The following is a 24124-nucleotide window of genomic DNA, read 5'->3' as shown; positions in this document are numbered from 1 at the left end:
ATCCACTGGTATCTAGGTGTGGGATTGCAGACTGGGGCAGGGTGCCCGTGGGTGCTGTAGAGTACAAGCATCGCCACTGAGAGCATCCCTGCATCCACTGGTATCTAGGTGTGGGATTGCAGACTGGGGCAGGGTGCCCATGGGTGCTGTAGAGTACAAGCATCACCACTGAGAGCATCCCTGCTTCTACTGGTATCTAGGTGTGGGATTGCAGACTGGGGCAGGGTGCCCGCCGGTGCTGTAGAGTACAAGCATCGCCACTGAGAGCATCCCTGCATCCACTGGTATCTAGGTGTGGGATTGCAGACTGGGGCAGGGTGTCCGCAGGTGCTGTAGAGTACAAGCATCGCCACTGAGAGCATCCCTGCATCCACTGGTATCTAGGTGTGGGATTGCAAACTGGGGCAGGGTGCCCGTGGGTGCTGTAGAGTACAAGCATCGCCACTGAGAGCATCCCTGCATCCACTGGTATCTAGGTGTGGGATTGCAGACTGGGGCAGGGTGCCCGCGGGTGCTGTAGAGTACAAGCATCACCACTGAGAGCATCCCTGCATCCACTGGTATCTAGGTGTGGGATTGCAGACTGGGGCAGGGTGCCCGCAGGTGCTGTAGAGTACAAGCATCGCCACTGAGAGCATCCCTGCATCCACTGGTATCTAGGTGTGGGATTGGAGACTGGGGCAGGGTGCCCGCAGGTGCTGTAGAGTACAAGCATCGCCACTGAGAGCATCCCTGCATCCACTGGTATCTAGGTGTTAGATTGCAGACTGGGGCAGGGTGCCCGTGGGTGCTGTAGAGTACAAGCATCACCACTGAGAGCATCCCTGCATCCACTGGTATCTAGGTGTGGGATTGCAGACTGGGGCAGGGTGCCCGTGGGTGCTGTAGAGTACAAGCATCGCCACTGAGAGCATCCCTGCATCCACTGGTATCTAGGTGTGGGATTGCAGACTGGGGCAGGGTGCCCGCAGGTGCTGTAGAGTACAAGCATCGCCACTGAGAGCATCCCTGCATCCACTGGTATCTAGGTGTGGGATTGCAGACTGGGGCAGGGTGCCCGCAGGTGCTGTAGAGTACAAGCATCGCCACTGAGAGAATCCCTGCATCCACTGGTATCTAGGTGTGGGATTGCAGACTGGGGCAGGGTGTCCGCAGGTGCTGTAGAGTACAAGCATCGCCACTGAGAGCATCCCTGCATCCACTGGTATCTAGGTGTGGGATTGGAGACTGGGGCAGGGTGCCCGCAGGTGCTGTAGAGTACAAGCATCACCACTGAGAGCATCTCTGCATCCACTGGTATCTAGGTGTGGGATTGGAGACTGGGGCAGGGTGCCCGCAGGTGCTGTAGAGTACAAGCATCACCACTGAGAGCATCCCTGCATCCACTGGTATCTAGGTGTGGGATTGGAGACTGGGGCAGGGTGCCCGCAGGTGCTGTAGAGTACAAGCATCACCACTGAGAGCATCCCTGCATCCACTGGTATCTAGGTGTGGGATTGCAGACTGGGGCAGGGTGTCCGCAGGTGCTGTAGAGTACAAGCATCGCCACTGAGAGCATCCCTGCTTCCACTGGTATCTAGGTGTGGGATTGCAGACTGGGGCAGGGTGCCCGCAGGTGCTGTAGAGTACAAGCATCGCCACTGAGAGCATCCCTGCATCCACTGGTATCTAGGTGTTAGATTGCAGACTGGGGCAGGGTGCCCGCAGGTGCTGTAGAGTACAAGCATCACCACTGAGAGCATCCCTGCATCCACTGGTATCTAGGTGTGGGATTGCAGACTGGGGCAGGGTGCCCGCCGGTGCTGTAGAGTACAAGCATCGCCACTGAGAGCATCCCTGCTTCCACTGGTATCTAGGTGTGGGATTGCAGACTTGGGCAGGGTGCCCGCAGGTGCTGTAGAGTACAAGCATCGCCACTGAGAGCATCCCTGCATCCACTGGTATCTAGGTGTGGGATTGCAGACTGGGGCAGGGTGCCCGCGGGTGCTGTAGAGTACAAGCATCGCCACTGAGAGCATCCCTGCATCCATTACCAGTAGGTAATGCAGCTCCACCACATCAAATACCTTTTTGACATCTAGCGCTAAAGGACCGTGTGCTCTTCCAGACTATCACTTCTCAACAGAGATCCAAACAACCGCCTATGGTAGTGCTGCGTGGATATCAGGGGCTTAAGACATGACTGGTCTGGGGCTAATAGCTTGTCTACGACCTGTATCAGACAAATCACCAGCACCTTCGCCAGAATCTTCACTTTCAGTTTAAGCAAAGTGATGGGTCTGTATGAGGCACACTGCTCTCGCAGTTTTCCCTCTTTATAAATCTATACTATGATGGCCATCCTGAGATTCTGTTGCAAAGATCCCAATATCCTTTAAAGTTTCCACTACTTTACTCTCCAGGCCTTTAACTTGCTCGACCTCTTGAAGGAGCATGCATGCACAACTGTACCCAGAATGTAGCATAGGTTCACTCGTGCAGTGCAGTGGCACCCTGCACCCAAAGTAGTAGCTTGACTCGACTGTGGAACAAAGTCCACAGAGCATCAGTGGATTCCCTCTCTGCTCTCAAACAATTTGAACCTATTCCCTGGACCATGACGAATGAATCCAGCTGAGATATGTTGTCTTGTGCCATGGCGAAATAGTCTTGCAGCGTTTTCCAGGGTTACTCACGCTACTTTCATTGGGCTAGTGAGTGTGACCACCAACTCAGGGGGTGCTTGGGGGGTGTTGGGGAGCCCTGAGTAGGGTACTATAGTACCACAACCCCATACTCTTAAATCATCTTGCCAATGATGAAATTGGCAAACCCTCTAAATCAGGTGTCTCTAATCAGTCGATCGCGAGCTACCAGTAGCTCCCAGGCACCTTCAGAGTAGCTCACATCCTTTCATTTTTAAATAAGAACAAGGTCACATTTTCCTTTTAAAGTTGTTTTTGTGAATATTTCTTTATTAAGTTTCAGTGAAGCTTACACAACTCCAAAAAAGGCAGGAGTTTTCCATAGTGCACTATACCATTATTATTATACAATAAGATCTACAGTTTACTTGACAAGAACATCCACTTAGTTACAGTGCTGCTGTCGGTATCACCATATATTCATTTCACATTTATACAACAAATCAACATAATAAGTTCTGCAATTCGCATCTGGAAGTATTCCGACCATCTAGCAAAAAGGAGGCAGGTTATATCTTGCCCAGCGGGTGGGTATCCATATGTAGATGAGAGATACGTTCAAACCGTAGGCTTGCGCGACGAGGGGAGTACAACGCCAGAGTATCGATGCACAAGTATGCCTTGAATGCATTGTATGGCGGGGGGGGAGAAGGGGAGGGGTGTGCCCGCCCAAGGTTAAAGTAGGGGTGTGGGCCTTCCAAGTGGCAGGAGGCCCTCCATGGTGAATCTCTCTCCCTAGATGGACTTGGTCGTAAAATCACCCCAAGGGGCTGGTGGGTCAGGGAGGGTGCAGGGTAGTTTAAATTCGATAACCATGAGATATTTCTTCCAGTCTGGGAGGTGGGGGGCGGTAGGGCAGCCTAGTATATTGCCACAGGACATTTCGTGTTCTGCCACCAATGCTCTGCGTAGGTCAGCGAGCCATGTTTCAATGTGAGGATCTGAGTGTGATTTCCAGGACATGTCAGTCTCTCTTTGGCTAATACCAAGGCTAGGTCTAGAAATTTGATGAGGGTTTACCACTTTGTGTTATGTTTTGTGATGCCAGCAAAAAGTGCAAACTGCATGATGCCATTGTAGTGCCTGTGGCCTCTGTTAGCGTATCGGCCACCGTTTCCCAGTACATTATCAGTTGTGGGCATTCTCATACCATATGCATAAACATAGATTTCGGGTTGTGGCAGCATGGACAACTGTCGGAGGAACCTGGGTACATTTGCGCTAGTCTGTGGAGGGTGAGATATGTATGATGGAGAAAATTAAATTGTGTCTACTTAAACCTGGTGTTCGTTATGACGGTCTTTGGGAGCCCCACGCCTTCTTTCCATTGCTTGTCAGACGTGGTCATCGAGAGTGCTGTGTCTCAGTAATCTCCAAGCTCTAAGCGCTGTCAGAGGGAACGCAGGATCCATTCTCAAGGAGTTTTACAGCATGGTAATGGCTTGTCTGCCTGTGCCATGTACATGTTAGGTTTGTAGTAATATGTATGTCTTAGGTTCGTCACATGTTTTGCCCCAAACCCTGTACAATTGATGAGAAAGGGATGCGTATATCAGAGAGGAGCCTGGAGGTATCCCATAGTCGTCCATCAGGGTTTCGAACATACATAGAGTTAAGTCCGTGAACAGATCACCCCAAGTAGTGACACCAGCTCTGGCCCATTCCGCTACTTCCTGGCGGGGGGCAATGTTGTACATACAGGAATCACCCAAAGAGGCAAGTCAGTGGCATAAGGGAGTGGAGGCTGCTTCTTGTGTAGATAACGAGTCCAACAGTAGTGGGCCGTAGACATTAAAATGTTTACCACTCGTTTCGGGATTAGAGTCTCTGACTTCAGCAGCCACTCCAATACCGTGTATTTGTGTAGCCCCGTAGCCCAGCACCCCAGCTCTGTAGTATTGTGGCCGGCCAACCAACACATCGGCCACTGCAGCTGTGCAGCCATGTAGCATTGTTCATAATTGGGGGCACCCAAAACCCCCTCAGCCAGTGGGACGTAGAGTTTCGGAAGGGAGACTTGTGTTCTATGTTTGCCCCAGATGAGGGATATTAGTAAGGACCTGAGATCAAAGAACAATCTACGGGGAACCGGGAAGGGAAGGCCGGCAAAGAAGTAGAGCAGTCTCACGGATCACACACTTGGGGTGCTTTATATAGGGAGGTGTAATATGAGCGAAAGGTAGAATTAATCCCTTCCTGAGTATTAAAAAGATGTCATTTCATATCTTGTATGGCAATAATTGGTGTTCTGGGTGTGTCAGAATTAAGGAACCATGCTAACAGTCTACCTGTCTTGTCCCCCTCCTCGTGTCTTCTGGTTAGGTTTTCCCTGTAATCTTAGGCGCTCAATTGATCAAGCGTTGTTTTATGTTTTAATCTGGTTTGGGCTAGTATAGTTGCAACCTGCCGGGTTGTGGGGAGTATCTGCTCAAATCTCTTCCTCCATGACACCCAGTTCCCTGCGAAGAGTCATGCGAACACTGTATACTGCCTTTATCATGTGTCCGCGTAACACAACCTTGAGTGCATTCCATTCTGTCCCAGTTCCGGATGCGGTGCCTTCGTTGTTAGGAAAGTAGGACGTGATTGAATTCGAGAGGTAGAAACGCAGTGGGCATCTTGAGGCACTTTTAAGGGCTGGTGCAGATTTGGGTTTCCCCCATGTCAGTAGTAGCTGTGGGGGGCTGTGGTTGGACATTGTGCGACCAAGATATTCCGCACGGGACACCTCGATGACAGTGTCACATGAGCAGTATATCTGGTCGATTCTGGTATGCAGGTCGTGTAGCCCTGAATAGTATGAGTACTCCTTGTCGACAGGGTGTATGCTCCACCACACCTCTAGTATTTGGAGATTATTAGCCATTGTCTGAAGGTGTTGTGCAAGTAAAATTGAGTGAGTGCCTGGAAGTGGGGGGCGCCCCAGTAGGTCAGTGCCATAGGATTACGAAGCAGCACTGGGGTCAGTGATTGCAAAAAGGAGGATTGGTCAGAGTTGGGTCCGTATAATGAAACCATCACTATCGGAATTCCATCTAGTAGCTCTTCCAGCACCACAAAGCCGCCCTCAGGGTCAATGCGAGTGTATAGAATTTCTAGTGGGGGCCTGGGAGCCACCCAGATCATGGCACCTCTTGCATAACCTGAATACGTGGTCCCCACCATTGTACCTCTCCTTCGTTCCCTAATCGAATTCACTGTCTGGAAAGTCAGGTGGGTTTCCTACATGAGTGCAATTGTGACCTTACACCTCCGTAGATATTGATATACCCAGTAACATTTAGCATACCCTGCGAGGCTGCGTACATTCCACGTCATTAACAGTGTGGGTGTTCCTTGTGTACCTGTTCTTGTAGCCATGATAATGTGAACAACTCCAGTTTCTCAGTTAGTAGCACCTTTTTCCCCCTCCCACACCTGGCATCCCCTCCCCACAGGGCATGCAAAGAAACCCACTGATTAGGATCAGGAAATACTCCCTTGTGCTTCAGGCAATTAAACCTAAACAACAACATTTCCCAACTCCCAATCCCCGGCCAGTCCGCCAACGGGTAGCGGGCCATCAGCACTCGTATGCCAATCAAACTGATCAAAGATCAACAGTGTCTACAACAGTAATGTAATGTAAGTAAGTGAGGGACAAAGCAAGAACAGCAATCTCTGGATGCCCGCCTATCATGGCTTGCCACCCGCAGCCAGTGTCAATATGAAACATTATATATTTCCCCATTGGGCACAGGGTCAAGACTGATTTGCATATGGCTGGGTCCAAACTGGAATGGCATGGTGAGCAAAAAACGATGGATTTAGGCCCAGATCTCTGTACTGGGGTGAATGTATGACATTGTTCTGCATTCTATCCATCAATAGTTCTTTTTGCATCTGTAACCCCAAGTGGGACGGGTATGCTCAGACGTGAGTCCCGTGCTCTCCATGCCACTGGAATCAAGCTATCCTGGCTGAAGAGGGGTGAAACCCCGAAACCGGTCCTAGGATGCTTGGTTCCAGTCCAGGGAGGACCTGGCTTGGCACTTCGGGCTGGACTGTTCCCATGATGCACAGGGTCAAGACTGATTTGCATATGGCTGGGTTCAAACTGGAACGGCATGGTGAGCAAAAGAACGATGGATTTAGGCCCAGATCTCTGTACTGGGCTGAATGTATGACATGGTTCTACATTCTGTCCATCAACTGTTGTTTTTGCATTTGTCACCTCGAGTGGGACTGGTATGCTCAGACGTGAGTCCCGTGCTCTCCATGCCACTGGAATCAAGCTATCCTGGCTGAATAGGGGTGAAACCCCGAAACCGGTCCTAGGATGCTTGGTTCCAGTCCAGGGAGGACCTGGCTTGGCAGTTCGGGCTGGACTGTACCCATGAGGCACAGGGTCAAGACTGATTTGCATATGGCTGGGTCCAAACTGGAATGGCATGGTGAGCAAAAAATTGATGGATTTAGGCCCAGATCTCTGTACTGGGGTGAATGTATGACATTGTTCTGCATTCTGTCCATCAATAGTTCTTTTTGCAATATAAAACATTAAGGCGCTAATGTTCTCCCGGCCCAGGTATACACATAAGCATTCATACAGTTCCCCTCCAAACCGATTCGAAGTTCATCACATTAGTACTTTGGATGTTTGTGGGGTAACGGAGGAACCCCCACCCAGCATCACTGCGAACTGTGAGTCCTTCAACGATGGAGGGTCCTCTTTTGGGTTCTCTGCCTCCGAGCCAGAGGCCGAAGGAGAACGCGATGCAGCATGTCTCTCCGCGTCCCTCAATGCCTGGGCCCACTCCTTTGCCTCTTGTTCTTTCATGGAACCTTGTGCGCGACGCTTGTTGCATGTTCCCCGGCGTCTCTGCAGTTGCCATAAAGAGTAGGAGCTGGGTGTGACTCCTTGTGGTGGCGCAAAACCATCTTGTTCCTTCCAGGTCCAGGCCTCCTCTGGAGCCGTGCAGAAGGTAGTAGTTCCCTTGTGTTTCACCCGAAGTGTGGCTGGGAACTGAAGAGCGTACTTCACATTATGTTCTCTTAGCTATTTCTTCACCTCAAGAAAGAGGGATCTGCGTCTCTGAACCTCTGTAGTGTAGGAAAATATGCCGTGATCGTTCTCTACCATCTAAGGGCCCTGCACCCTTGTCACCTGCACAATGGGGTTCATATCACGGTAGTTAAATAGGCGTCCCACCACCGGCCTCGGCGGGGCCTAGGAAGGGGTGGGGGCTACTGGCACTCTGCTGGCTCTTTCCACAGAGAAGAAAGTAGATTGCTTTTCCTGAAGGATTGTGTGGACGTACCAGTTTTTAAGATAGAGTTCCATGCTTTGGCCCTCGGTTCGTTTGGGCAAGCCCACTATGTGAACGTTATTTCTCCGGGACCTGCCTGTGTGATACTCAACCTGGTCCCTCAGATATTTGACCTCCTCCTCTAGAACCTTAAGGCGCCCATCAGCGTCTAGAACCATGGGTCTAAGAGTACCCAGTGTTGATTCAGAATCATCAACCCGATCCTTCAGTTTTTTATGGTCTTCGCGGAGGAGCCCTACCTCTATGCATAGAGAGTCTAATTTGGGTCCGAAGGTAAATTTGATATCTAAAACTGCTGAAAGCAGCTCGTCGAATCGGCGGGAGTGGTCAGTATAGGGTGTCCGCAAATGTTGTTTCAGCATGGGCGGTGCCCACTGGGTGTTCAGTATGGCCAGTCGCTCTGCCAGCCTGAGCCTAGGGCTTGTCCGCTTTGTTCTTGACCACTTGGAGGAGTCAGCGTAGACCGGGTGGTACCATCCAAGTGGAGACCGACGAGGCTTCTAACAGCGCTACTCGTCGGTCGCCACTTGGATGGTACCACCCGGTCTACGCTGACTCCAGGCCTGGGCAACCCACTAAAGGGACAGGTCCCCCCTTATTGGGGAATGCCTCCCTGGCCACTCCCCTCCTTCGGGGCCCCAGCAACCACACTCTCCGGAAGCTGGCCCTGTTTCGATGGTCTACCACTGGGAGGGCTCCCCTGCGCGAAAGAGCAGATCGAGAACTGAGATAAAGACTTCAAGTGAAGTACAGGGCACAGATCATCCCTACATAGGCAGTGTTGAGGAACGTTAATGCTTCACAGGGGTCGGTTCCCTTAAGTCACGAGTCTGCAGTTCCCGCTCACAGCCTGGGAGTATTATATGGATAAGTCTAATTGTATTCCAATGGTCCTTTGCGTTGACTTCATCTTGGGAGATTAAGATACCTAAGTATCTGCTGCTCTTCGTCTAGTTCCTCAGAAACCCCTGGGAGACCTGGATATATGGCCACATTCACAAGGTTTGCCTCATTCACAGTGTTCTCCACGCTGCTAGATTGCCCAGTTACACAGCTGTGGGCTGTGCCCAGTGGATGGCCCGATGTAGGGGGTGCCCTGCGACCATCGCTGTGTTAATATTAGCAGAGAGGTCATTGCCCGGGGGTCCACGGCAGCCGGCTGCCGCCCCCCCTCCTCAATTTCGTGGCCTGTTAATACCCAGGTCGTCGCAGTAGCGGTACACCGGGGGTATGCAATATCGGTTTCTTCCTTACCCGGGCAGTGTTTTGTGCGGCCTCCGATTCAAGTGTCCCGTGTCAAGACGGCTTCTGGTCCATCACCAGTGTGCGATATCCCGTGGCACCGTTCCCTCCTTAACTCGGCGTCAAAGCGATGTCGCTGCAACATCTCAGGCCTCCCGGCCCGTGGTCAGAAGCAGCCCAAATCAGGGTTGTTGTGCGTGGCCACCCCCTGATTCACACCTGAGGGGGGCGCACAGGTGTAGGAGGGAGCACATGTGTGGCACTGGACGTCTCAGCTTGCGGCAGACCCAGTGTGGGAGGCGCTCCCAGGTCTCCCTGCATCCATTGGTACGGGAAAGCCGCTGTTTCAGTTCCTCTAACAGGAAACCGCGATCTTCTACTCACCGCTGCTCTGAGGTCTGGGGGCTGATCCACCCCTCTGTGTATTGGTGCACCAAAAGCGTTCCGGCACCTCTAGAGACAGCCACCAGTAATCCTAAAGAACGGTCACCGCAGCCGACATCTTCAATACTAACCCCGCGGCACCTCAGTTCAAACTGGGCCGCTGCGTCGGCTTCCAGGTTAGCAGTCTAATTCACCCAATTTGTGTCCTCTTAGCGCGGCCTCACCCAATTCTGGAGGGAGGGCGCTCCTGCGCAGGGGCAAAACACAGGCAGCACCGGAACGGCATTGGGCAGTTGGTATATCAGGATACTGCTGGCCGATTGCTCAGCTCACTATCGTTCGTCCGCACCGGTCGCCATCTTGGCCACGCCCCCGTTTTCCTTTCAAAGTTAAGGGAAGGCTGTGTTTATTTTTCAGGCTGCAGATAATAGAGCCTGATAATGAGCAGTGCTGGAATCAGATTTATGACCCAGGGCACAGATGTGAACAACTGAAGCACTGAGGTATTTAACTCTTAAACCAAGGTCCTTGTCAACTCAATATTGGAGCTGTAAGAACAAAAACCCCATGTGGGTATCTGTTCCGCTATACAAGCTTACATAATAATAATAAATTATGTTTTGGAATGCTTTTAAATGGGAGAAAATTACATGAAAATTACCTGAATGATTGGGTTAACCCTTCATTTCAATTTGTCTCCCATTTCAAAGGGTTGTGTCTTCAAACAGAAGGCCTCTAGCTCCCAGTGGCCAGAGGACACTGTGCCATGTGTATAACTGAATAATACAGTCATTTTTTTTAAGTGGGAGAAGTTTAAAGTGCGTTTTTAACATTTTTGAAGAACATTTGTCTTGCCTTTAAATTTCTCCCATAAACAAAATGGTTGTATGTTTGTGTTATACATGTAACGGTGCCACATATGGCAAAAGGAAGGGCCTGTGCCACAAGTACATATACGGGCTCTCAGACACCCATACACATATATTCCATTCATATGCACACATGTTGATACACCCCCACAGACCATGCACTCACAGACGCGCATGGCAGCCCTGCTATAGTGCCCTTAGTCAAAGTATGTTTTTTGCAACCATAATTTGTGGCTCCAGGGACACTAGCCTTATAATCAGTGAAGCTGGGGGAGGGAGTGTGTTATAACAGTGCACCAGTTGTTTAGTCTTCAGTAGCTCATGATGATTTTCACTGATCAGAAGTAGCTCTCACTCTAGAATAGATTGGAGACCCCTGCCCAAATGAAATTAAAGTCATTTTGGTTACAGCAGCAAGACTTTGTACCACTGGTGGCACACAGAGTAGAGGACTGCACTAGTGGCTGCCCCTCAGCAAGATACACAAAGGTTATGGGTTCAGCTGCTGTGAGCAGTCAGTGACCGGATGCGCAGTACTAGAAGGATCATAAGCTACCTAAGCTGAAGGATAAGAGGAGGGAGGGAAAGAATTGCAAAAAAGTTCAAGAGAAATACTCAAGTTAGGATATCGTCAAGCACCAGAGAAGCAGGTTCTAATCTATACTGCTCAGCATCAAAAAAGGTAACTGGCCGCTAGGGAGAGGAAATGCAATGGGAAGGGAGTGTGCCAAGTGCCTGTTATGGGCGCTCAAAGACTGGAATGAAAGCTATAGAAAGCATCTCCTCTCCCGCCACTAGTGGCAGGGCACCAGGTAAGATGTGAATGGAAAAGAGCGTTGTATTTGGAAAAGAATCGGAGTATTGTAAACAAAGAAAATATGATCCAGCCAAGTAAATGATTACTTTAAGAGGCTTCATAAAGATTGAAAAGCATCGAGTATGGAGATCACACAGACCAGTGACTGGTTGTGTGCAAGAGATTGGGAGAGAAGCACATATATGTTGAGTACTGTCGGTCAAAAAATCGGAAAGCTGAAGGGGAAGTATGTCACTGACTCCCACTTGTGCCAGGCAAGACTGTTCATGATTTCACAATCCTCGCCTATAGCAAGGAGGCCAAAGAGCTAGAGGGAATGGGCTGGGGGGCTGTACTCGTCACAGCTATATAATACCAGAGGCCCAGGAACAAAAGATTGCGAAGGATTCAAAGGCGGGGAAAGGGACATGTTGGCTTTACGGAGTCTGTTTTGCTAACCTTGTGAGAAAGCAGACAGAAAGGGCTTTATAAAGGATGCCTGGAAGGGCTGATCGAGATTGCTGAAGCTGTCTGCCTGGAAGCATTCTGGAAGATACTGAGCACATTTCTGAGAGAGTTCCGTGTGCTGTAGACCCTGCTACAGAATGTTGAATGTCGCCTGCATGGTAAACGGGGATGTACCTCTGTCCTGACTGCATGTGAAATTGGTACCCTGACTCTCTTGTTTTAGATTTGGCATCATGCTAATACAAAGTGTACGCTGAGAACTAGGTCCGCCCCAGACAATGTGAGGTCCAGGACCTGTTCTGTAACCTCAGGGGTGTATCAATCGTGCTCTCATAGGCAATGGACGTCATAGGAAAGTGACCACTGTGCTTGACGTGGTTAAATCACTTGGGGCCAGATGTATGACCCGTTTTTGCATGCGCATACCTTAACTCCCACTACCAAATACTTATCTCAAAACCGATACCACTATTTTCCTCCACATTGACTGTTTTTCTGTGAAAAGTTTGGAATTTGAGAAACTAAAGAAATTCTTTAATATTGCATAACCTAGCAAAAACGATTTTACTTACCTGTTTTCAGGAAATATCCTAGAGTACTATCTAGGTATACTACTCTGTGTAAGCCTAGTAAACACAAAAGTTACTTACCTGCTGTTTTACTAAAAAGCCTATTCAAGTCATGTACTGCATTTATTGCATTTCTCTGCATCCATATTGTAAATCAAGTCAAACTGCATATACAAATATCATTCAAACTGTATTTCAATTGCATTACTACTGTAAATTATTTATTGCTTACCTGTGCCGGGCTTGCTTGGTTCTAGAAAAATAAAATAACTAAAAGGATATTTTTATACAAAAACAATTGGTCTGAAGTTCAGTCTTTGAGTGTGTGAATTCATTTGCTGACTGAGTGTGTACAACAAATGCTTAACACTGTTCTCTGATACTGCCTTACTGCTCGACCGCACTACCACAAATAGAGAGTGAGGTGCTATCTAACTTTACCTCTGCCTACCTCTGGTGATCCACTGTACTCTATGCACACTATACCTCACTTTGGTATAGTATCTACAGAGCCAGCTTCCTACAGGCATTCGACCTCCTAGAGGGGGGCTATTTGTACGAAGTGATGTTGCATATGCAGCTGGGAAGGAGCTTCTTGACTTAGACTAAGCTGCTCTACGCTGACCGGTATCCAGGGTCTGAACGGGCAGGACCATATCCAAGGGCTATGCTAGTGCGGGGCGCTTCAGAGGTGTCCTCTATCACCTCTGCTTTTCATGTTGGCTATGGAGCCTTTGGCAAGCTACGCGAGAACAAGGAACGAGTTTCAGCGGCTGCAAGTTGTAAGGCACTATCACCGCATAGCCCTGTATGTGGAAGATTTACTGATCTTTCTTAAAAACATGATAGAAGACATGGACGGGCCTAGGGCCCTGTTGAAGCATTTTGGTTCCTTGTCAGGCCTAAAAGTAGACTGGCAGAAACCCAGACTATTCCCAACAGCGTCAAACCGAGATCCTCCGGAGGATTTGGCACAATTACAGTGAGAGCCTCGATGTCTGTCCTATTTGGGAGTTAAGGTCTAGCATGACCGAGCCAATCTGCAGGACTGAAACGTTGGGTTGGCTATCTGGTCACTCCCATCGAACATGGAATTTTCAAAAACACTACCGCGATCACCTGCGGGGCGTATAGCCCTACTAAAGATGGTGGCACTCCCGCATCTGTTGTACTTCTTTGGGACGCTACCGATCTGGATCCCTTAGGCAATGTTCCAAGTACTTGATTCCTTGATCACTGATTTTATATGGGGGTCGGGTCATAGGGGAATGGCGTTATCTGCACTAAAGTGCCCTACGATGACCATGGGGTTGGCAGTCCCTCACTTTGAGGCATATCATATTGCAGCCCAACACCAATGGTTCGTGCAATGGCTGGCGGGCAGGCGTAATCCAGACAAAGTCTTGGAACCCTTTGTGCCAGAGCTCCCGGATCTCACCTGAGTACTGCTGTGGGTGAGGCGCTCTTCGTCCGGGGACAATCGGGAGTTCCAAGTAATATCTCAGTGTTCGTACCAATGCTTACAAAAAACACATAGAAAGATCCTGTATTCCACTGATCTGCCTATCACTCTTCTAGCGGTACTGCTACACAGGGGACAATGGAGGTGGGTACTTGAGGAATGGGCCGCGGCTGGGGCAACAACAGTGGTAAACTTATTTAGAATGGCAAAACTGCTCCCATTTGGAGAATTCCGCTCGGAATTTGATCGCCCGTAGGGCGGTGTAGGAAGCTGGCTCTCTATATACTGTACCAAAGTAAGGTATAGTGTGCACAGAGTTCAGGAAGTTGTCAGAGGTATAGCAGAGGCTAAATTAGGTAAGTACTAACCACTCTCTTTGTGGTAGTGTGGGCGAGCAGTTAATCTTATCCAGAGGGTATGTTGAGCATTTATTGTATTCACTCACTCAAGGACTGAATACACAGACTCAAAGACAGAATCCAGACCAATTGGGTAAGTATAAAAAAGGTATACTTGTAGTTTATTTCTAGAATCAAGCAGGACTTTGTACAGATAGGTAAAATATACTTTCAATTGTAAACCTTTACACAGAAATGAAATTGGGAATGGATTTGCAATTGTTACAGGTTTGTATGGTTTCAAAAAGCAGTTTAAATTACACAGTAATTACTTTTAGGATACTTTTTGATTGCTTTTAGATTACATCGACTACATGGGGTAGTATGCCTAGATACTACACCAAAGGATCTCAAAATACAAGGTAAATAAGACTTTTCTTGGTTTAAGTTGGTTACTTTTTCCTCCATACAAAACAGCTGTTTAACACTTAGAACATTTTAGGCCCAAAAACACATAACATTGGTTCCTATGTGTGAAAAATGGTTATCAGTTTCACAGGTAAGTAAACGTCTTCCGATTGGGCGTTTTGGGGTTTAGGACCAAGGTTCCACGAGGTCTAGGTAGGCACTCAAGTTACACCATCAGCAGCACTGGGGCGGACGGGAGCAGAGTGCAGGGGCCCAATGTTAGCCAATGGGGCTAAGGGGGCCTTTGGTTAGGGGCTTCTTACGAGCAGACTACTCGTGTGTAGGAGCAAAGCTCCTGGGTTAAGGTCAGCACTGCATGGGCTAACAATCAGCACAAGAGCTGCACCACCAGCAGCACAGAGGTGGCTGGGTGCAGTGTGCCAAGAAGATGTTGGGGACCCTGTGATATCCAATGGGGTCATTTGGTTCAGCAAAGATGCTGCAGGCTCGGGCAGGGTGACTTCCTGAAGGTGACCACTGGCTGGAGAGATAAGTTGGATTCTTGGGGGATGCCTGGACACCGTCTATTGGGCCACCCAAGGCCATGGGGCCTCGGGTGTAGGGGTGTCTTTTGACATCGGTTTTTCTTACCATCTCCAGTCGCGGTGGGGGGACCCTTCAGGTTAAGGCTGCAGGTGTCGTCTTGAAGCTTGAGGGATGTCAGGGATCACCAGATCCCAGGTCAGGATCGCTGGGGAGACATCCTCGTGGTGTTGGGCCAATCAAACTCGGGCAGTGGGCTTTGGGTGCAGAGTGGTGCAGAATCGCCGAGCCGCCTAGATCCGGTTTCGGTGGGTGAGTCTTTGCTTGAGCAAGTCTGGTGCTCACGGGAGACAGAGTCTGTAAGATGGTTGCAGGGCAGGCCCTCTGGGGGCACTGCTGGACATGCCGGTTTCTTTGCTGTAGGCAGGTCGGAGGCAGACAAGCCGGTAGGGATGGGGACAAAGCAATAGCAGTCCTCTTCTTCATCTTTTTCCTGGGTCAGCACAGCTTTTCAGTCCTTCTTCTTTCTTCCTTGAATATGAGGAGGCAAGGTTCAGGGTCGCCCCTAAATACTGAATTTAGGGGTGTTAAAAGGGGTGTGCAGGTCAGGACCAAAGGGTCCCTTCCTTGGGGTGGGTACACCCCCTAGTATGCCACCCTCTAGTGGGAGGGGGCATGAGCCACTTCCTGATTGGTTGGGTCCCCTCATCTTTAAGATGGAGGGGACTGAGATGTGTGCTTCACCTCATCTCCCCCATCTGAGTGGCGGGGTTGGCAAAGGTGGGCTCACCTCTCCTCCTAGCTTGGTTTTCTCGCCGATTCTCCCATCCAAGGTGGGTGGCAGAACCAGTGGGAGCCAGTTGCTGGGGGCAGCAAAAGTCAGGGACAGCTCACAAAGGCGGCAGATCTTTGAAGCTTCCCCTTCAAAAACCCAGCCCATCCTCGGGGAGAAGGCATGATGCCTCTCCCCAGGATGGGCGTTGTTTCTGAACCCAGGGATTGGAGGCTCTCTACCCAGGGGTCCAGAAACCTGTCTGGTGGAGGCAAATGTTGGGCAGCCATTCAGAAACCACACCAGGGCTGGTTGTTTTTCAGTAGGCATCTCTAAAATGCCCTCTGAGTACATTTTTACCACACTCGGCTTACCTGTGATCAGAAATGTGCCAATTGTGGGTACAGAAGTACAGCTGTGGGAAAGAACACAGGCCCTGGGAACCTGATTGGCAGGGACCCAGGGCACACCAAATCACAAGTGCATCATGGGTCAGGCAAAAAGTGGGGGGGGGGACCATGCAAAAAGGGGCACTTTCCTATAGGCGGTTACAATGGCGTTCCGCAAGCACTGGAACACTGATACCTCTGAACCACAGATAAACAAGAGCTGCCAATGCATGGTTCTTTCTGCGGGCACTTTTAAGGCAGTCACATGTCAGTAAAGGGCGATACAGGAGGATCTGCACCTGCCATTTGAGTCAAATATATAAACTTTTACGTCCTTCAAAGAGCATACCTCACTCTGGAGCGCATTCAATCAATCAATCAATCAATCATTCGCATTTATAAAGCGCGCTACTCACCCATAAAGGGTCTCAAGGCGCTGGGGAGGGGGGGGGGTCAGTGCTCGAAGAGCCAGGTCTTGAGCTGCCTTCTGAAGGAGAGGTGTTCAGGTATGGCGCGAAGGTGGCTGGGCAAAGAGTTCCAGGTCTTCGCTGCCAGGAAAGAGAAGGATCTTCCTCCGGCGGTGGCTTTGCGGATGCGGGGTACGGCTGCCAGGGCCTGTCCGGCGGATCGTAGAGTGCGCGGAGGAGTGTAGAAGGAGACGCGGTTGTTGATGAGTTTGGGTCCGAGGTTGTGAAGGGCTTTGTGTGCGTGGGTGAGGAGTCGGAAGGTGATCCTCTTGTTGACGGGGAGCCAATGGAGTTTTTTCAGGTGTCCTGAGATGTGGTGGTGGCGAGGGATGTCCAGGATGAGTCTTGCGGCAGCGTTCTGGATCCGTTGGAGTTTCCTCAGCAGCTTGGTGGTGATGCCCGCGTACAAGGTGTTCCCGTAGTCCAAGCGACTGGTGACGAGGGCGTGGGTGACGGTCTTTCTGGTGTCGGTGGGGATCCAGCGGAAGATCTTGCGGAGCATGTGGAGGGTGTTGAAGCATGCTGAGGTCACCGAGTTCACCTGTCTGGTCATGGTGAGGGATGAGTCCAGGATGAAGCCGAGGTTGCGTGCGTGGTCGGTGGGTTGGGGAGTGCTGCCTAGGGCGGGGGGCCACCAGGAGTCGTCCCATGCGGTGGGGGTGGGGCCGAGGATGAGGACCTCCGTCTTGTCGGCGTTCAGTTTCAGGCGGCTGTCTGTCATCCAGTTCGCCACTTCCTTCATTCCTTCATGAAGTCTGGTCCTAGCTGAGGTGGGGTTGTTTGTGAGTGATAAGATGAGCTGGGTGTCGTCGGCGTATGATATAAGGTCCAGTCCGTGTTTGCGTGCGATGTTCGCCAGGGGGGTCATGTAGATGTTGAAGAGAGTGGGGCTGAGGGAGGATCCTTGAGGTACGCCGCAGATGATCGCCGTGGCTGTGGATCTGAAGGGAGGCAGGCGGACTCTCTGAGTCCTTCCGGAGAGGAAGGAGATGATCCATTCGAGGGCCTTGCCTCTGATGCCGGCGTTGCTGAGGCGTCGTATCAGGGTGCGGTGGCAGACCGTGTCGAAGGCTGCGGAGAGGTCCAGGAGTATGAGGGCCACGGTCTCACCCTTGTCGGTCAGGGCTCTGATGTCGTCCGTGGCTGCGATGAGGGCGGTTTCGGTGCTGTGGTTGGTCCTGAAACCGAACTGTGTGGGGTCGAGGGAGTCGTTGGTTTCCAGGGCGTTGGAGAGTTGAGTGTTGACAATTTTCTCAATCACTTTCCGGATGATTTTGTAGCCGTCGGGGATGGCTATGGCGATGTCGGGTGCCGAGGAGGGATTCATCCAGGTCTCGGTGAGGAAGGCGATGTCCGGGTTCGTAGAGTTGATGAGGTTCCACAGTTTGATGGCGTGCCTGTGGATGGATCGGGTGTTGACCAGGATGCAGTGGAGATTGCTTCCGGGGGAGTTGTTCTTGACGGGAGCGGTGTTGGTCCGTGGGCAGGTGAAGTGACAGTTGTTGCAGGTGAAGGGTCCGTGGGTCCGTTTAGGGTGGGCGCGGTAGCAGCCCGGAGTGCGGCCGGGGTTGAGGTTGACGAGGGTGGCGGAGTCGTAGGTCAGGCGGGGGGCGCAGGGGCCAGGGGTTCGGGCGCTGAGCGCGGGCCAGGCACGGACGGGCGCAGACGGGCTTGCCTTAGGCGCGTCCGCTGCGCGGCCTCGCAGCGGCCGCCATTTAAGGGGCAGCCGGGGAGGCGGGGTCAGCTGGGAGGCGGGAGGAGGGCGGGTAGGGGAAAAAAGCGGCAAAAAAGCGGCGGTGGGAAAAGGCTCCGAAGGCGAGGAGGCCTAGAAAAATGAAAAAGGCGCAGAAAAACAGGAAAAACGAGAGGGAGACGGCGGGAGGGCAAGGGGGACGGCACTCAGGAGATGCAGGCACTCGGGGATACAGAAGGAAACCAAGGGAGCGCGATCACACAACACAGGCACTCGGGGATACAGAAGGAAACCAGGGGAGCGCGATCACACAGCACAGGCACTCGGGGATACAGAAGGAAAAAAAGGGGAGCGCGAACGCAGACAAGCGGCAACACAGGCACTCGGGGCACAGGCAGCGATGCAGGCAAAAGGAGAAGGCAGAACAGGGGATCTGGTGGCGCTGTGAGGACAGGGGAGCGACCTACCCTGGGGTCAAGGGTCGCTTAGCAGATACTTCAATGTGGCCGGCGTAACATGCCCGAGATGCGCAGAGGCAGGAGTTGACCTTTTGCATATTCTCGGGTCCTGCCCCTCACTGCATTCCCTTTGGGAGGAGATCACAAGAACGATCGTAGGCATTATTGAAAAGGTTCTTTGCTCACCTGGCCATTGTCTTCTAGGTTGGTTCCCACACAGTTCCAAAACCAAGGTCACAAGTAAATTCCAAGACTTAGCTTTTATTCTGGAATTGATTAGTGTTATAACATATTTACAATCTTAAAGCGACTCCTGGGGCGGAGGAATGCGTTAAAGTTGATTTCATTGGGATGTTGACTGTGCACTTTGGAAGACACCTGATGAACCAATGTAATCCGCATATTATCAGTTAAGCCATTTTTGTTTGCATGACGTAAGTGATGTAAAACCCAATAAAATATGTTTTTTTAAAATCCAATCATTGGTCTGCAACCAGTCACGAGGGCCATAGCTATTGAAGATTGGAGCAGCCGCACAGACATGCCCAGTGAGTCCACTCCTTGGATTTTGATTAAAAAAGTGCTGCCACTGTAGCTATTGCAAAGAAAGAACCAATGCCCTAAGGGTGGGGGCGCATCCCAAACACCCCTTGCAGCCTGAAGTGCAATGCAACTAAGAGCAGGTCAACATGGGGCTAGCCCTGCATGCGGGGACAAAGACTGTCTCAAGTGGCAAGACTGCAGCACCACTTAAGACTTTTTAACAAAGGGTCGAACAAGATATTGAACTGAATTGCTCTACTAGTGAGTGGGATTGTTTTGAGTTGCCTGCACCAGTACCTTATCATTGCCTACTCCAAATTGAGTTAGGAACTTTAAAGACAGAAACTTGACCATACCAAGAAGGAGAGGGGTGGTAGGAAGAAAGGGGGTGTAGCGCTTCACTGCTAGATGCAACTACTTTCAATACTGTATTATGCTCTCATTGTGTTGTGTAGTAGTTCGTTTTGCTGTGTGATTTAGGTAATTTCTTTTTCTGTAAAAGCCAAGCACTCAGTTGGGCATTCCTTTATTGTGTCTGATGGTTGGCTATTGAGGTCTAGTCTCTTGACACATTCTCTCTCTCTCTCCCTCCCTCTCCTCTGACTGCTCACCCTTGTTACACCGAGAGTCAAGTGTGAAAAGTGTTGTACTTGGCTCTGTTTGTGGAGTCAAGTTCACCAGTGACTAACAACCCCAAACACTGTGATTGGGGCCCAATAGCCCCTGTCTGATCTATGGCCCCTGAACAATCTGACAGACTGCCTTACTGCAGCTGTATTGCCAAGCATTTGCGAGTCACAAGATTGCAGAATATCAGCCAATTCCCTTATTCATTGTGTGGCCAAAAATCCTGGTATTGTCCTTTGGCAAGACTAATGGATAGCACTTGATATTAGGGACTGTCCAACATGTGTTGTATCAATAGAAAGTATGAAACTTTCATTTTAGTAAGTTCCCAACATCTTCCTTTAAAAGCGACTGTGCAGCTTTGATATTTAGCATCGCAGCTCTGTTTTTATATTTTATTAAACAAATTCTCATTTTTAAATTTGCCTTTCTTATTTTATTCTGCAGCACAGCAATTGGAGACGGGAAAAATGAATGAGAAAGAGTCCTATACATGCTCTGAATGCAAGGTGAACTTTACTCACCAGTCCACCTTAAAAAAACATCAACAAATCCACAAAAAGCAAAGATTGTTTCCCTGTACTGAGTGCGTGAAGAGTTTTTTCAAAAAGGCAGATCTTGTAGGGCATCGTAGAATCCACGAAGGTGTGAGACCTTTCCAATGCAATGAGTGTGGGAAAAGATTTACTCATCGGGCAACTCTTTGTCATCACCGAAAAATACACTCAACTGTGAGGCCTTTTACCTGTACCGAGTGTGAGAAGAAATTTATTAGCAAGGAAGTTCTTGAGGTGCATCAGAGAATCCACACAGGGCTAAGACCTTTCCCCTGCACTGAGTGTGGAAAGAGCTTTACTACAAAGTCATATCTTCGAGAGCATGAAAAAAGACACACAGGAGTGAGGCCTTTTCATTGCTCAGAGTGTGACAAGAGCTTTGCTCGTAAGTCACGTCTTCTAAATCACCAAAGAACACACACAGGTGCGAGGCCTTTTCAATGCACTGAGTGTGACAAAGCTTTTTCTCAAAAGTCAAATCTTCATCAGCACCAAAAACTACACACAGGAATGAGGCCCTTTCCATGCACCCAGTGTGAGAAGGGATTTATTAGTAAGGCAAGTCTTCTTGAGCACCAACGAATACACACAGGTTTGAAGTCCTTTCACTGCACCAAGTGTGACAAAAGTTTTACACAAAAATCTAATTTCCTACGTCATCAAATAACTCACACAGGGCTGAGACCATATCACTGTAATGTTTGTGAAAAAAGCTTTACCCATAAGTCAACTCTTATTTCTCATGAACGAATACACTTAGGAGTGAAGCTCCATCAGTGCACAGAGTGTGAGAAAAGCTTTACTCGAAAGTCAACTCTTGTAGTTCACCTAAGGGTACACACAGGAGTTAAGCCCTTTCACTGTACTGAATGTGAAAAGACCTTTACTCAAAAGATAAATCTTATAGAGCATCAAAGAATACACACAGGGGCAAGGCCATTTCACTGCAATGAGTGTGAGAAAACATTTGCTCGAAAGTTGGGCCTTCTTGAGCACAAAAGGACACATGCAGGCGTGAAACCATTTCATTGTACAAAGTGTGAGAAAAACTTTACTCGAAGGTCAGATCTTACAAATCACCTTAAAATACACACAGGCTAAAGACCACTTTTATTCTGAAATGGGAACTTAACGAGCATGCGGGAATCCGCAATCGATAACCCAGTTTCAATACCAAGCGTATCTTCAGAATTTTACATTGAAGGCTGGTGTTCAACAACGTCTCTCGGATATAAAGTACAGATAATTTTTATTTAAAGAAAACATTATATACATATACTTATTTATGGATTGGACATTTATTCTATTACCACATATTTATGGAGTTTTTTGTTTTGGGAATTTTTTAAGATAAACGATGCCCCTTCATCTGATTTTTTCCATTGCCTTTAAAAGAGGCCCTTGCTTTCTTGAAAACCTGAAACGATGATAAAGTTATCACTACAGCATGATTGCCTTCCACTTGTTGATTTTATTTATATAAATAAATGAACTTTTAAATGTTGATTTCATTGATTTGTTTTAACTGGGTCTTGAAGTCGAACATGATATTAAAATGAGTACAGAAGATCTGCATTCATGTGAATAATGCAGGGTAAAGTCCATTCTTTTGTTCATTGTTATCCTGCGCTTCAGGGCCGTGAATCTCCATATGTATTGCAATACCTTGATCACTGATACTTCACACCACCATCACTCAATCACTTTGTTATGGACTTCTAGCTAGTGCATGTTAAGCTCACTGAAACATGGATTCATAGTCGCCTTTCCCAGCACAGTGAAAAGAGGCAGAGGGGCCATTTAGGATCAACTTTTATCCTGGCTGAGCAAACGGCTGAAAGGAGAAAGAGAGATAATCAATATAGGTACTAATTGTTGCACTATAATGAAATTTACTTTACCGTGGCACCAAGGTCAAATGTATTTCCGGAGGTGCTGTTGTGGCTGAATTGAATTGTCCCTGTTTCCTTATAGTACTAGCAGTCTTGTTGAATTCACAGTATAGTCTCAAGGGGTTTCAATTGCAATTAAAAGAATGTATCCAGGGAGGGAAACAAATTCTACAGACTGCATTGAGGATGATGCAAAACCTTGTTGCAGTAACAAAAAAAGTTAAATATACAGAGTCCATCTGAAGAAAAATAAAAGGAGTTCCCAAAAGCTTATTTTATTTCCTAATTAAATCAGCTCTGTGATCCTCCAGAATCTGTAATAATGTCTCCAAACAGAAATACTGGTATTTTCAGATACCAAATAACTAAATCAAAAGTCCGACAAAACAGCAGCTGTATTCAGATTGACTAGTGCTAGCTTAAGGTAGGCATTCTCCTAATATGGAATTGTACAACGATTCCAGCATCATGACCTCAACTTGTGTATGTACGTCCAAATATCCATCTAAGATGTGTAGGGTTTTTTCACCTCTTGTAACCCATATACATAATGCCCAATGTGCTTGCCTGTGGAATTCAAAGACGAAGCCGGTGGCTCTGATGCGGTAGGGGGGTTTGTTCTAGACTTTTGGGGCAATGTAGGAGAAAGCTCGACCTCCGGCTCTAGCCTGGCAGATGCAGGAGATGTGAATGGGGAGTGGGTTAGCGAGGGTGTCTGGCCCCTGCTGTGAAACAGGATGCGGTTTTTAAGGTAGCCTGGCCCTTGGTCATGTTAAGTTCTTTAGGTATGTATGACGAGTTTGAAAACAGAGCTCTTGTGGAGAGGGAGGTAGTGAAGGTATTTGAGGTGTTTGGATGTTTGAATGCAGTGTGGCGGTTTTAGTGTGAGTCTTTCAGCTGTGTTCTGTATAACTTGAAGTCTTTTTGTAAGTTGGGCAGTGATGCCAATGTATAGGGCATTGTTGTAGTCCTGGCCTGCTGGTGACGGAGACTTCCATGACGGAGCTGCATGCATCCAACCTGAGCCATTTGGAGACTTTTCTGAGCCTTTTGAGGGTGTAGAAGCAACTATGTTAACTTGATTGGTCATGTAGCTGTCGATTGTAAATGTATTTATATAGTTCTTACTACTTGTGATGATGCCCAGGTTCCTCTTAGCCCTGGATGGGCAGGGAGTCAGACCTAGCTCAGTGGGCCTCCAGCCTGGGGATCAGAAAAAGGTGTTTTTGTCGAAAAGGACTTCTTCTGTTATGTTGCTGTTGAATTTCAGGTAGTTTCTGCTTTTCCCAGTGTGGTTCTGAGGACATGCAGTCGTCAAAGTTTTCTTGGTCAGTGGATGTAACTTCTGGTAATGAGAGGGGGAGGTGAGTGTCGTCTGTGTAGGATATGATGTCGAATCGATAGGAGCGAATGGTGCCTAGCCGGGTCTGGTGGCTCAGTGGACTAATGCATCCGCTGCAGGGGCCTGTGTTCGACCTCATGGTCACAGGTTCAAATCCCGGCGAGTCCACTCAGCCTTTCATCCACCTGAGGTCGATAAAATGAGTACCATTGAGTTGGGTAACAATAATAATCTGTCATTCAGCACCAAGATGCCTCCGGGTGAACGTGCGCTTTACAAATATACATGTTATGTTATGTTATGTTTATGCTG

The 24124-nt window shown here is 49.0% G+C and overlaps 1 protein-coding gene across 3 annotated transcripts in view; it reads left to right on the top strand.

The window, feature by feature from the left end:
- The window catches only part of LOC146839072 (uncharacterized), a 123457-nt gene that overhangs the window by 85085 nt on the left and 14248 nt on the right, over positions 1–24124 (top strand). The window contains exon 6 of one of the 3 annotated variants that reach the window (XM_085603077.1): positions 20469–22082. The exons of 1 other annotated variant lie outside the window; for it this stretch is intronic. In XM_085603077.1, the coding sequence (XP_085459203.1) occupies positions 20469–21679 (1211 nt within the window). In that variant the 3' untranslated portion in view covers positions 21680–22082. Of the gene's footprint in view, positions 1–20468; positions 22083–24124 lie in introns of those variants that run through there. One more of the 3 variants, XM_085603078.1, reaches the window with a different exon arrangement.

This window comes from Triturus cristatus, chromosome 4_2, assembly GCF_964204655.1.
Source record: "Triturus cristatus chromosome 4_2, aTriCri1.1, whole genome shotgun sequence".
NCBI lineage: Eukaryota > Metazoa > Chordata > Amphibia > Caudata > Salamandridae > Triturus > Triturus cristatus.
Note: the sequence above shows the minus strand (reverse complement) of the source record. Positions and strands in the feature narration are given on the sequence as shown.